Raw genomic sequence first — 12597 nt, 5'->3', positions numbered from 1 at the left:
CTGCCTGAAAGAAGGCGCATAACGTTTCCTGCTAATGCCAAACCAACAGAGCCATTCCAACAAGACAGCCGAAATCCACGTAGCCCTTCTCAAGCTCATGACCTCCAAATTGAATTTGCCAAGTTGGTCGGGATCGATTATGTTGTGTGTACCACATCACGTGATTTGCATCTGACAATGCGAAAGATATGGTGTTCACCGGTGTGACATGTACAACACATGTTGTACATCAACCACTTGAGTTCCGGGTACCATCTGCCATGGTCAGATCCAGTCTTAGAGGAAGTATTTAACCAACAACAATAGCAACGCTTCCACGACGCCTCGGACTCTTTATACGGACCATCCGAAGTAGCGTTCCAATCCTCCTGCATACAGTTTGATTTGTGTCCTCTTCACAACGATGGCGAATAGCTCTGCTGTGCTTGTTTTGCTGGTGGTAACGCTTCTAGTTGCGACTCTGTTGAAGGAAACACAAGCTGCATGCGGTTCCTCCTATGATTTGGCGGCATGCCTACCGGCTGCAGAGTCGGACATCCAGCCGTCTGCCCAATGCTGCACCCAACTAAGCTCCTACCTGGCCACCGACACCCCCGAGGAGTGCCTCTGTCAGACTGCGTATAGTCCGTTCTTTCAATCTGGGGCAGACATCCAGTTCGCCATCAAAATCCCGCAGAAGTGCAACCTCTCATATAGGGCTGGCATTCAATGCAATGGTACAAATTGTGCTGTCAAATTAGTTCTCTTGGCTCATTTAATATCATCTCTTACCATCGTGACCTTGTTCCATGGATGATTGCGCAAACTGACAACAGTTCGGATGGTATCATGTTGTGCAGGAAATACTATTCCTGGAGGCCAGTAGACAACAATAGAGTTGTTCTTCGTTATAGTTTTGCTCGTTGATTATAGTTGTTTCAAGGATATTACCTTAATGTCCTCTTCTCGCAGGAATTAGAACATTGCATAATAGGTCGAATAAATTGATTGATATTAAATTATTCATCTTACTGACTGCAGCATCGAGAAACTAGGCAGTCGCATTTGACTTCAGTTACTCACATAAATAAGCACCTTTGTTTGGATTAATCTACGGGCAATTTTTTGCGGAATTGTACATGTATTGATAATCGCGGTGATAGAAGTGAATGTGGCCAGCAGGGAGACTAGCGATGAGTCGATTGTGCGATGGAAGAGATCCTGATCCAGATCTAGGAAAAGGAACTCCAAGAGAATCACGTCATTTCTTGAGAAATCTGCGATCAAAGTGTCTGAGTGATTACGTGGACTGGACAAAGAATTGTTGTCCTCAGTAAAATTGGGACAAAAAAATAAAGCAAAAACAAAATCGTGTTGGATATTTCACAGCACTTTATAAATCCATCTCCTGTATAACTTTTACAGTTGACTAATAACTACGTAATTCATTAGAGGCTGGACAATGTAATACGGAAAACCTTCTTTTGAATAGGATCAGCTTGAATCAAATAAATGATTAAATAAAGCTTGTCAAGGATCTCCACATTTAAAACTCCCTCAATATGTGCAGAAAATTAGTGTTCAACATCCATTGGTCACGATACAGCACAACTTCGAAATTCTAAGAACATTGTGTGTGCTCTGTTTCCTAATGAACACTTGACTTCCCAGATTGAAAGAAAAATAGATGTTTCTATCTCTTTTGCAAACTGACATACACCTCTTGAATCTAAAAATCTAGGTGCGTGAATCTGGACTAAGAGTTAAACAAGCGGTAGTACTGATGCAATGGATACAACACGCTTCTCAAGAGCATTACCTTGCTGGACCAGACTTTGAGTCCTTTCCTCGGATGTACCATAGTATTTGAGCCAGCGTCATTTACTAAATTCTCCAGCTTTTCAGTCCAGCTACGTATTAACAGAACGGAATGCAACATGCAGATGAATTTGAGTGGAATCTTGGAAAAAGAAACCTATTTGAAAGCAATACATCCACTTCATTGAAGTTTCAGAGTTGCATATGGAAGCCATATCCATTCGACAGCAAAGCTTGGAACCGTTCGATATTAACACTTGGGAATATGCTCCAACACAAAATCCAAAGCACATTAGTTTTAACCATAACCGCATCTGTGGTGACATCTTTGGTCACTCGCAGTCAATAAAGTTTGCGTAGATTAGTGAAGCCAGCAAAGAAAGAGAGGGAATTCTCGATCACGTCACAAATCTAGCAGGTGTGGCATCCCGACCCACAGGTCTTCACTGGAAAGGACTCCTACCCACACTGTAATCGATTCTTTCCAATACGGAGCAGATGACTAAGCGCTAATCCTCTCTCAGCTGGACAAGGTTGTCATGGAGCGAGCCGGCATTATTTGATGGCACAGTTTTGCAGTGTGTGGATCCGACATGGGAAGCTAACACCAGAATTTTCTTTCTAATTCTTCGATCGCTTTATCATCATTCCCCATCTCAAGTAACTTTCTCAGAACTACTTCAAGTGTTATTGTGGAACTCTGCAAGCTCAACTCTCCGTTAGGTTGCCGAAGATTCAGGGTTTCAGGGCTGCGATATGAATTTGTACAGTTATACGCCTGCAGTCTGAAATTCAGAATCCAATGTGGTGAGTTGCGAAGGTGACTACACTCAAGGGCTGAGACGAACACGACTGCGGCAAGTAACATTTTTGAATATCCATCTAGCTGTGTCGACATGTATTCATTAGTGTGGTTCACCGTTTCTTACGCAACACCGTTTTGCACATTCTTAATTAACTTTCTGAGTCTCTGTGTCACGTTCAAGTCGACATTCCGTGTCTCATTCTGACGGAGAATGCAGACGTTGAGGAGCTGCTTTATGCTTAATAGTATTTACTTCGACTTTAGAGACCCAAGTAGTGAACAATTGGCTCTAATGATTCCGCTCACTGTCAGATCCGGTTGCTTACACATCCATAGAAAGTTACGATCATAGTCCTAGTTAGAAGCAGTTGACTTAGACAATGTCGCAATAACCTCACTTCCTTATCCACGTCGAGCTCTGCCCTGTACACGTGCCATCAACCAAGCTGGTGACGAGCGGCGAATCCTATGTCATGTCAAGTAAAAAATTCAAGGTTTTTAGTATTTATTATTATTCAAATTAAGATTCTAAGATACTTTAACCTTTTGCCGTTTCTCAGAACTTTCTCCAGGTAGCGAATCTAGGCATGGTAACAGTCGTTAATGTTAACAGAGAATGGTTCTTTTCATCTCCGTCATGGGTCTTCGAACAAGCATGTTCTGTCATGGAGCGAGACAGTGCTGAGACTTAAAAAAACACCATAAAATCAGTGAAACAAGTCGACTTGCACATCGCAATCTATCTGCTGTGGCGACTCTTGATGTTACTAAAAGTTCACGGACTCACAAGATCGAGTGATTGGATAACAGAAGAGAAATCCCAGACTCGTGCCACCGTGTATACTAATCTCGAGCCTCGATTTCATGTCTTAACGCAATGGACATCGACAAAGTGCTTTGTCGTTTAATATTCTGGGACCTTACGCTCGACCCTGTTGTCTCGTTGCAGTCATTGAAATATTGTCATCGTACTCTAAGAACATTTAAAATCTTCGGTTCGTCGATTTGATCCTTGAGAATCAGAAAAGTTAAGCTGTTCCAAACAGCATGCGCTGCATTCCTTGGGTTTTGTGACCCTTTGCTGACATTCAGATGCATCGACAAGATTTATCAGGTGACAGTTCCTTCTATAAGTACGCAGGGGGGAAAACAAGAGTATCTAACGGTGCATTTGGTCCCGATTAGACCTTCTAGTCCCGCAGATGAGCTAGTCATCTGTCAGTGATTGTGATACATCTTCGAAGTCTCTTGCATTGATGGAATGTGGCCGTAGGGAATCTTGTACTTGGTATATGATTGGACACCCAACACAGGATGTAGTGGTGTTTGAAATCAAATGTTCAAAAAAAAAAAAAAAAAAAAAAAAGGCTTTGTTGAGAGTAAATGCACGCCATGAAAATTAATGTTGCGCAATCATTCACCTCCTGAAGCATCGACCTTCATCTTCAGCACATTATAACGCCGCGTTTTAAATTCCAGAAAAGCCATTTGATGCACAGCACTACAACTTACTACATTGAAGAGAAACCGCTAGCGACAAATTCCTCCTGCTATGAAGAGATGTCACCTTGCTAATCTGCTTTAATGTCGTCTAGTTCATCCGGGTCATACTAAAACGGGGAAGTCACCAACTCTTGATCAGAAAGAGAGGCTTCTTGACAGCGAATAACCAACAGAAGCACGGAACGCTTCAACTGTTGCGCTCAATGAGAAGCAATATTGGTTGTCCTCGCTGAAATATTTGCTGCGATTTTCCAAATTGTGACCAACAGGTAACCTTCACGCCTCCACTTCAAGTTTTAGAGTTCTAGAAATGCGAAAAAACTATCTCAGCATTTCGGAACTGGATGGGATCCGTGTCATCGAGCATTGTATCGATCCAAAACTCTTTCATGTTCACTTGAATGACAATGTTCCAATTCATATCATTTTTAATTCGAAAGCGTGCTTCTGTCTCACTTTTTTAAGTTGTTGTTTGAACCAAAAGGATCTCAAGCAACAGCTTGCCCTCGCTAACCTTAGCAATTATATAATATTATCATAAAACATGATCTGCCATGCGGAATTATCACATATATCCTGGGGCAGTTAACTGACACCAGCTTGACTCCAAGAAGTAAAACGCGGAATGGGACATCTAATTAGACAAAAATCTCAATACAAATAGGAGTTTGGAATGCCAGAAACCAGAAAAGGCACAAGATACCAGGGGCAGTCACAAAATCCATTCCTGACGGGGCAAGTCAAGCGACCCACAGTCGACTTGTTATCCCTTTTCCTCACAGGAAGGTGCAGGACGACTCCAGCCACAAGGGCACGGATTAAAAGAAGATGGTGAATTCTAGCACCAGATTCAAGCCCACTGGGCCCCAGACAGCTGATTCCCACCAATGATGGTCGATTCTTGTTGCTACGTGCAGGGCTTGCGCACACCTTCCATCTCGGAGCCCACTTCTGTCACGCCAGCGCAGAGCGCGTCCCACCCGATGGCAGTAATCTCTAGAACTACAGTATCCTCTGTACCCAAGGGCCCCATACACTTCATTCCTTCTTACCTGCATAGATCCAAGACACAAGCGATTTACCAATAAATAACCACTGTCGCCTTATTCAGTGGCAGCCATTCCATTATAGCAAGGGCCGGCAGCGACGAGGGTAAGTGTTGATAATTATCATCATAGGAAGATGTGGCGAGCTGTCAAAAGTGATCCAGCCTGGGCAGCCCAAGCGGGTTAAGTGATGACTCACAGGACCTGGTTAACTTGCAGCATATGGCATGAAGCTAAAAGCGGTGGGATGATGCTCCTTCGTGCCATTCCATTCTCCATTGGTGCATTTTGTGTTGTTTCCAACGTTCTTGAAGCGACAGCAACGATTTCCATCTGTCTTGTGGAACGATTCTTGCGCAGTCTCTCCAACGTCTCCTTCCCCTTCCTCGTGATAGAGGATCCTCTCAAATCGACGGTTATATCTCAAGGAAGATCATCAGTTCAAGTCAGCCCAGTCGTAGAAATAACCAAAGCGTTCTCAAAAAAATCCAGAAACGTTCACAGCGAAAGTTACTAGCCAATGGGTCCTTTTGAACAAACGCAAAACTACAAAAAACGGTGCTGGCAACGTGGAATTCATCGCATGGACTTTGTCAAAAGTGAAAAGATTCCTACTTAGCCTGCTCACTCCCCGTGGGACACGAGCACCACTCCACCACGTGGACGCCAACATCCAGAGTAAAACTCGAGCTCAGTTACTGCCACCAATCTGCTGGCGTGTATCCTTGAAAGGTCAAATTTGGCCGAAAGAACCCATTTTAATGACAACCATGTGGCAGCGTAGATCGTGCACTCAACCGCAGCCCAATTGCAAACCAATTATGCAGACTCTGTTGTTGTTTTCACCGTCGGGGCTTCGTTCACCGTCTTGCCCGCTGGCTGACTGGCTCGCTACGTCGCGACCGCGCTCCCGAACAGCCCTGGAAACCATTTCCTTGACTGACCTCGGAATGTCAGGTTTTCTGATGTTTTGCGAAGGCGTGGTATTAAATGGAACGGAAAAGTGCATTGGGCTTGTTTCTTAACTTTGTTAGCTTATTATCTTAATAGAGACCACACTCTGTTTTCTTCGTTTGAGAGAAAGAGAGAGAGGCAATATTTCGCTGTTTCTTATTCATAAAAATCTCTCTCTCTCTCTCTCTCTCTCGATATATATATATATATATATATATATATATTATCAATGTTATTTTCAAATTCAAGGTGTAATTTATCATTGTTTTTTTTGTTTAATACATAAGATGTGCGTGTAATAACTAAACCAAGGGGGGGGGGGAAATTAAGCTTGCTTACACATCAACATCCATATATCATGTCACCTGTACTTATACATCTATGTTTTTTGATTTTAAAAAAATGTAATAATTTGCACAAGAAGATTTTAAATATATTTATATTTATATTTACACGTGTTTATATAAAAATAGAAAACCCAGTAGCTTTTTTGTAATATTTTACAATAAATATCCCCCGATAAAATCATGATATCAATATATCATGATTTTTTATGTTCTATTATGTATAGATGCATCCTGCCTAGTTTGATGTCCCTTAATTAATACTCCTCGCTCACTTTTTAATATTTGCAAGAACGGAGGTCATTCTTAGGTCGTAAACTTATGTCCCTTAACTACTATTCCTTCCATAATTTATTAAACTTTCATCCACCAAGATTAATAGACCCATTTTTTTACTGCATGAGCTGTGATCTTGCTAGCAGACGTGCATAAACTCGGTAAAATTACTCTAGTTTGACCTTCTTCATTTACTTTTGCTTTGTTTTCATGTACTGAAAGATTGCAGAGGTTTGCGAAAGTGTCTCGCACACGATTCCTCCAGACAGCGAGCAAACCAGACAGTCAGCCAGACAGGCAGAGGAGAGGTCTCGGTGGTGTTGCGACCATCGACAGCGAGCGGGCTGCTGAGGTGCCGTGGATAGCCACGCTTGTGGAGGAAGAAACACAACGGAGCGAGGAAGGAGGAGGTGAAGAAGAAGCAGGGCGGCGTGTAGACTGCGCGATACACGATGGGTCTCCTCCACTATTGGGTTTCGTGCACGGAAATGTAGAATGCTGTAGGTTCGGGGATTAGCAGCATATAGAGACAGAGCTGGGGAGGTCATTTTACGTAACTGACAACACCTCCATCATCCACAGCTGCAACGCATTTGGGTGGCGATAAAACTAGCCCGCACGGTGATCGGACCTGTCGTCGGAGACGAGCTTCACTTCGGCTCCTCTTGGCCAGTTCACCTGGGTAGGGGCTCCCTCCGTCTCGATCGTCACCCACCTGATTTAGTCTTTTGACCCACCTTGCTGCAGTAGTAAACAGTCTATCCTTTCGAAGGCAGCTTTTTCCCCTCTCCTGTGATTCAGGGGGAGCTTTACAGTTGCGAGAGTTTAACCTTTAACAGCCGCCCCCCCTTTCCGCTGATTGTGGCTAACCAGCTCGCACGGAAGCCCCTCCCTGCCGTGAAACCTAAGGGGAGGACAATAACTGTCACCAGAAGTTTCCACCCACTCTGGATCCTAGTCGAATGAAACCACCAGTTTCTCTTCTGTTTTGTCCCCGGAAACTGCACTTTCATCCTCAGTTGAAAAACTGTTCAGTGACAAGGACTGCAGTGGGCCCACCTGAAATTCAGTACCGTCTCCAACAGAACGTGATCGATGATCCCCGAGGGATGAGGAGCGCGGATCGACTCCGAATGCCAATCGTCCCCGCCGCTGCCTGTTGATACGCAACTGTTTCCGATCCCAATCGACCCAAGCGACAGCTTCTCTCTCTCTCTCTCTCGCTTTGACGATTGATCAAGAAGTCAATTAGAAGGTCATTAGAAAGATGGAAAGATTGATAGACAGTAGGAAAGACTGATCGATTGATTGAGAGAAAGATACAGCGATCCATGAATCGCTCGATAGATCGCAGGAAGCAAGGAAGAATTATCGATGGATGAGTGTGTGGATGCATCTGAGCGGATAAATTTGTAGTAATAATGAGATAAAATGGCGTTTGAGATGTTGTAAAAGTGGATAATGGCCACATCATCTGGGTTTAAATGAGATTCTAGTCATCGACGTCGACATTCCAAATGGAATGTCACGGAGTAGCTGGCTGATTGTGCTTGTCTACCTGGACCGAGGAAAGCTTAGATGAATTTTTATAAATGAAACTCGTTCATCAATAGTTTTAGAATTTATTTTTTTGATAATATGAGATTTCCTTGACGTTTCAAATGAACCAAGTGAACCAAATGATAGTAGTTTCATAATTCTTAAGAAATCTAATATATATATATATATATATATATATATATATATAAAAAATTTGATGCAATACTTTTATTTGTTTTATAAAAGTTATAATATACAAATTATATAACTATATTGAATTAGAAGGAATGAATTTAAAAATAGACTAAATAGATTCTTTTTAACAAATATAACTAATATAAATGTAAATATTTTTTTAATTTTTAATTTTTAAAAAATTATTAAGATTTTAATATATATATTCTAAGTTTTGTGATATTTTTTACAACATGATCTTAGGAGATAATGTTTTTTATATAATACTTAAATAAGGAAAATATATAATAATATTTTTATATAATATTATCAATTGAAGTTGAATATATATAATATAGATAGAACAAATTAAGTAGATATTATTGTCCTTCATATTAATTTTAAGAAGTTTTCTAGATATAGATGAGATCTTCAAATTCCTATATTTATGGCATGTGACTATTGAAACTTATTCCACAAGTTTATTATTTTTATAGAGCTCTATTGGAAGCAACCTACAACTAGATATTGGGGCTACAAATCTTGTGGTTTTTAAGACGCTTTTACAAGGCCTTTTTGATAGCTAGTATATATGGAGACAAAAACAAGACCATTTTAAGTCTTGTCAATGCCTTTTTTGTATTTTAATCTTAATTTAATACTCTTTAGCTTTTTTGTAATTGACTTTTTTATCATTCTAGTTCTTTTCAATCTTAAATCTACATATTTTTTTCTTTTTTTCTATCTTTTGTAATAATATATAAACATATATTTTTTAAAGTTAAATCTAGCTTCATGTCTTTGATAATTTGACAAGACTAATAATCATAATATAAGAGTTTAATAATTTTTTATAAAATAATAGATTTATTTATTTACTGAAAGCACCAAAGCACTTTAGGAGTTGTAGATTAGTCTTTTCTAAAATAATATTATTTTTTCAATACCATTTTTTTCTATTTCTTTTCTTGTATAAAAATTCTTAAATTTTTATAAATATAGTAGATTTAAAAGAGATGAAGAATGTCATAGTATAAGTGAAGGGATCAATATGAAATGTACTGTATGTTATGCATCAACTTTGTCTACTACCTCAACTAACATCAAGAGTGGTTTATTATAAAAATATAAAAATAAAATGAATTTCTTCAACAAATGCACTATCTCAAGTAATTTATGTAAGTGCACTAGCTAAGAAACTAAAAATTGGTTTTTTAAAAAAGTTTAATAGTATTATATCTAACTTTTAAAGATTCATCAATTAATTATATATATATATATATATATATATATATATTTTAATTCAGCTCTAATATCTTAGTTATTTAATCCAAGCATCTTATGTGGCACTTATTAGAACTTTACTCTACAAATCTATTCTTTCTTGCTTTTAATGATTTTTAGAACAACAAGATCCTATATTAGACAAATTAAATACTTTTAATAATTCATATTTTTTTCAATATATAATATTTACATAGAATATGATGCATCATATATAAAAATCAACAAAATCCAGATTTTAGAACAATAAAAACAATTTTTGTCAAGATATTCATCACAATTTTAACACTTAGTAGTTGATTTGAAAAGATAATGTCCATGGAGATAAAGTTTTATTTATCAATAAAAAAATTATATTCATTATAACATAATGTAAAGAAATTATTGCTCAACTAATTTGTTCTTTAAAATTTTAATTAAACTATTTATATTTTTATCAGTTTCAACAACTAACTTTTCACATTTCAATCAAAATATCATAGGTTTTATAAAACTTATAAAAAACAATGTGTTAAAATAAAAATCCTTGGTAACATTTTAGACCATGTAATTAGATTCTTGTACCATATTATATTATAATGGTTATGTATTAGATAGATTAAATATCTTATATTCTTATTTTTTTCTTTCTATATCTTAAAATAAATAAATAAATAAATAAAAATCTTACATCCAAAAAATTCTACATAATTCTTTGTATCTTTAATAATATCATTATGTCTATAATATTACTTCTTTTTTTTTTTAGGAAAAAATTCTATAAGAAGTTGTAATTACATGTTGAAAAAGTCAAAGATGGAGTAAATCGTATATCCCACATATTTTGATCTTTTTTTCCTTCAAAGATAATTGATAGACTTTCTCAATCTTTTGTAGTATTTCATTTAAAGAAAAAAGAAAAAAATCCTACCTTGGTAATTGGTCATTATTGAAGCCTTTATAACTTCTTTTAAAGAATATATTTGAAATACCATTACAAGTGGTTTCTATCTCTAATAGTATTACCAAACATTGAAAGTTTCTTCCAAAGTCAAGAAATCAAACATATTGTATCTTGCCATCTATTTAAAAAGAACATATTTTTTGTAAAGATCTTTATTTCTATTATGTTATCTTTAAGGTTGTAAAAAACTCAATGGCTCATCCAATGTTGTATTATGTGCCATCTTATTTGAGAATCCATTGAATACTCAACTATAGAAGATAGAATAGAGTTTCACAATTATTCAAAAAATCCTAATAGGTTGTGACTAATCAAGAGCAATGTTATTCAATTCCAACTTCAGATATTATAATGCCAATATAAAGAGCTTAATAATATTCTTCTCAATAACCACAAGCATTTACAAGTTCTAATTGCTTTGTTACTTTTATCCTTTTACAACTTCAAATTTTTCTTACAAATCTTGATCATAGTAAGTACACTTTAGAAAGGCATAGCTTTTAATTTAATCATTCAAATAGTGTGAAAACTTTCACATTAATATTGTTATAAGCCTTTTGAATATCTACAAAAATTAAGCCCAATCAAACTTAAAAATTTGTAAAGAAGCCAATAATACAATATTGATGCTTCTTGGCTACAAACTTGAAGGTTGATGAAGAAGTTTTAGTAGAGATTTTTCCTTTTTCAATCATTAATTTTAGCTCAAAATTAATTAGTAGCTTAATTATATAGCTTGGTTATAAATGATTGTTTTTCAAATACCAAATCAATCAATCCAAAATTTATTTTAGCACAACCTTATACTTGGCTTTATCTTACAATCAATCATATCAATTATTTACTTAATTTATTTTATTTTTATTATTTTATGGTCTTTCTAAGATAGTATGAATAATTTTATAATATAACCTAGTCTAAAAAAATATAATTTACTTTTATCTTATTAAATATTAAGATAAAAAATTAAATAAGAGGCTTTCATAAAATCTTATTTATATGATTTGAATTCTTGTTGAATTCATGTTATAGTGTATTAATTGAAAAATCATTTTGATTCATATTTTTAATATATAATTGTATTATAATACAACTTCCACCCTCTCTAAACATGTGAATTCTTTTATATGTACCAAATAAATCTAATCTTATTATTGGCTTTACAACATGCGTTCTATGTCTTTATCTAATTCTTCTTTATCATTCTTCTTATATAAGTTATCATGGCATTTATCAAAGAAATATTTTTTTTATCTTGAAAGGTTTAAAGCTTTAATGAGATCTTTTAATAGCTTCTAAAATTAGTTAGTAAGAATTTCTATGATTTTAAATAATTTTTTAATTACATTGATTTTTTTAAAAATCTAACTTAGTTTTTAATATTTTTTGTTAATTAAGAGAGCAAATAAACAATTCAAAAGAGAATTGTTGATGCTAGAAGGTTCATATTGAGGTTGGAGATGGAAGACAACTATTATTTGACTAGATTAAGAGCATTTTCTTCCAATTATTAAATTCGATTTCTTTTGAATTTTTTATTTTTATTTGTAATAATTAAAATAAAAATATAAGAACTATAAATCAAATCAATAATTAAATTAAAAATTATTAAGGTTTGAGATTTTTTTTAGGATTTTTAGTATTTATTTTATACTTGATTAAAATTAAATTAAAAAATAATTTAGATTTTTAATATAAATTTATGAAATTTCTTATGATTTTTTCATAATTTCTTTATGATATCTTTATATTTCTTTAGAATTTATTTAGGAATTTTTTTAAGATTTTTAATTTTAAAAAAAAATTAAATATAGTATGATTAGATTTTTCAAGTTCTTTAAGATTTCCAAGAGGTATCTCTAAGTACCTTATACATGTTATTTTTGGATTGTAAATCCAATTTCAAAATAAGATCAAATCTTTTTAGAGCCA

General features: G+C 35.8%; 1 protein-coding gene across 1 annotated transcript; it reads left to right on the top strand.

Annotated features, from left to right (window-relative positions):
* The first annotated feature begins 316 nt into the window (after positions 1 to 316).
* Positions 317 to 1089, top strand: LOC112274100 (uncharacterized). The gene is made up of 2 exons (XM_024503263.3): positions 317 to 716; positions 840 to 1089. Exons 1-2 carry the CDS (start codon positions 404 to 406, stop codon positions 863 to 865), a joined length of 339 nt encoding a protein of 112 aa, XP_024359031.1. The 5' UTR covers positions 317 to 403; the 3' UTR covers positions 866 to 1089.
* The last annotated feature ends 11508 nt before the right edge of the window (positions 1090 to 12597 follow it).

Source organism: Physcomitrium patens, chromosome 21 (genome assembly GCF_059467195.1).
Source record: "Physcomitrium patens ecotype Gransden chromosome 21, ASM5946719v1, whole genome shotgun sequence".
Classification (NCBI taxonomy): Eukaryota; Viridiplantae; Streptophyta; class Bryopsida; order Funariales; family Funariaceae; genus Physcomitrium; species Physcomitrium patens.
Note: the sequence above shows the minus strand (reverse complement) of the source record. Positions and strands in the feature narration are given on the sequence as shown.

Excerpts from the sequence above, each read along its gene's own strand:
- LOC112274100 (XM_024503263.3), top strand. The coding sequence starts at position 404 with ATGGCGAATAGCTCTGCTGTGCTTGTTTTGCTGGTGGTAACGCTTCTA. Across the intron at positions 717-839 it reads GGCTGGCATTCAATGCAATG|GAAATACTATTCCTGGAGGC; the intron begins GTACAAATTGTG and ends CATGTTGTGCAG.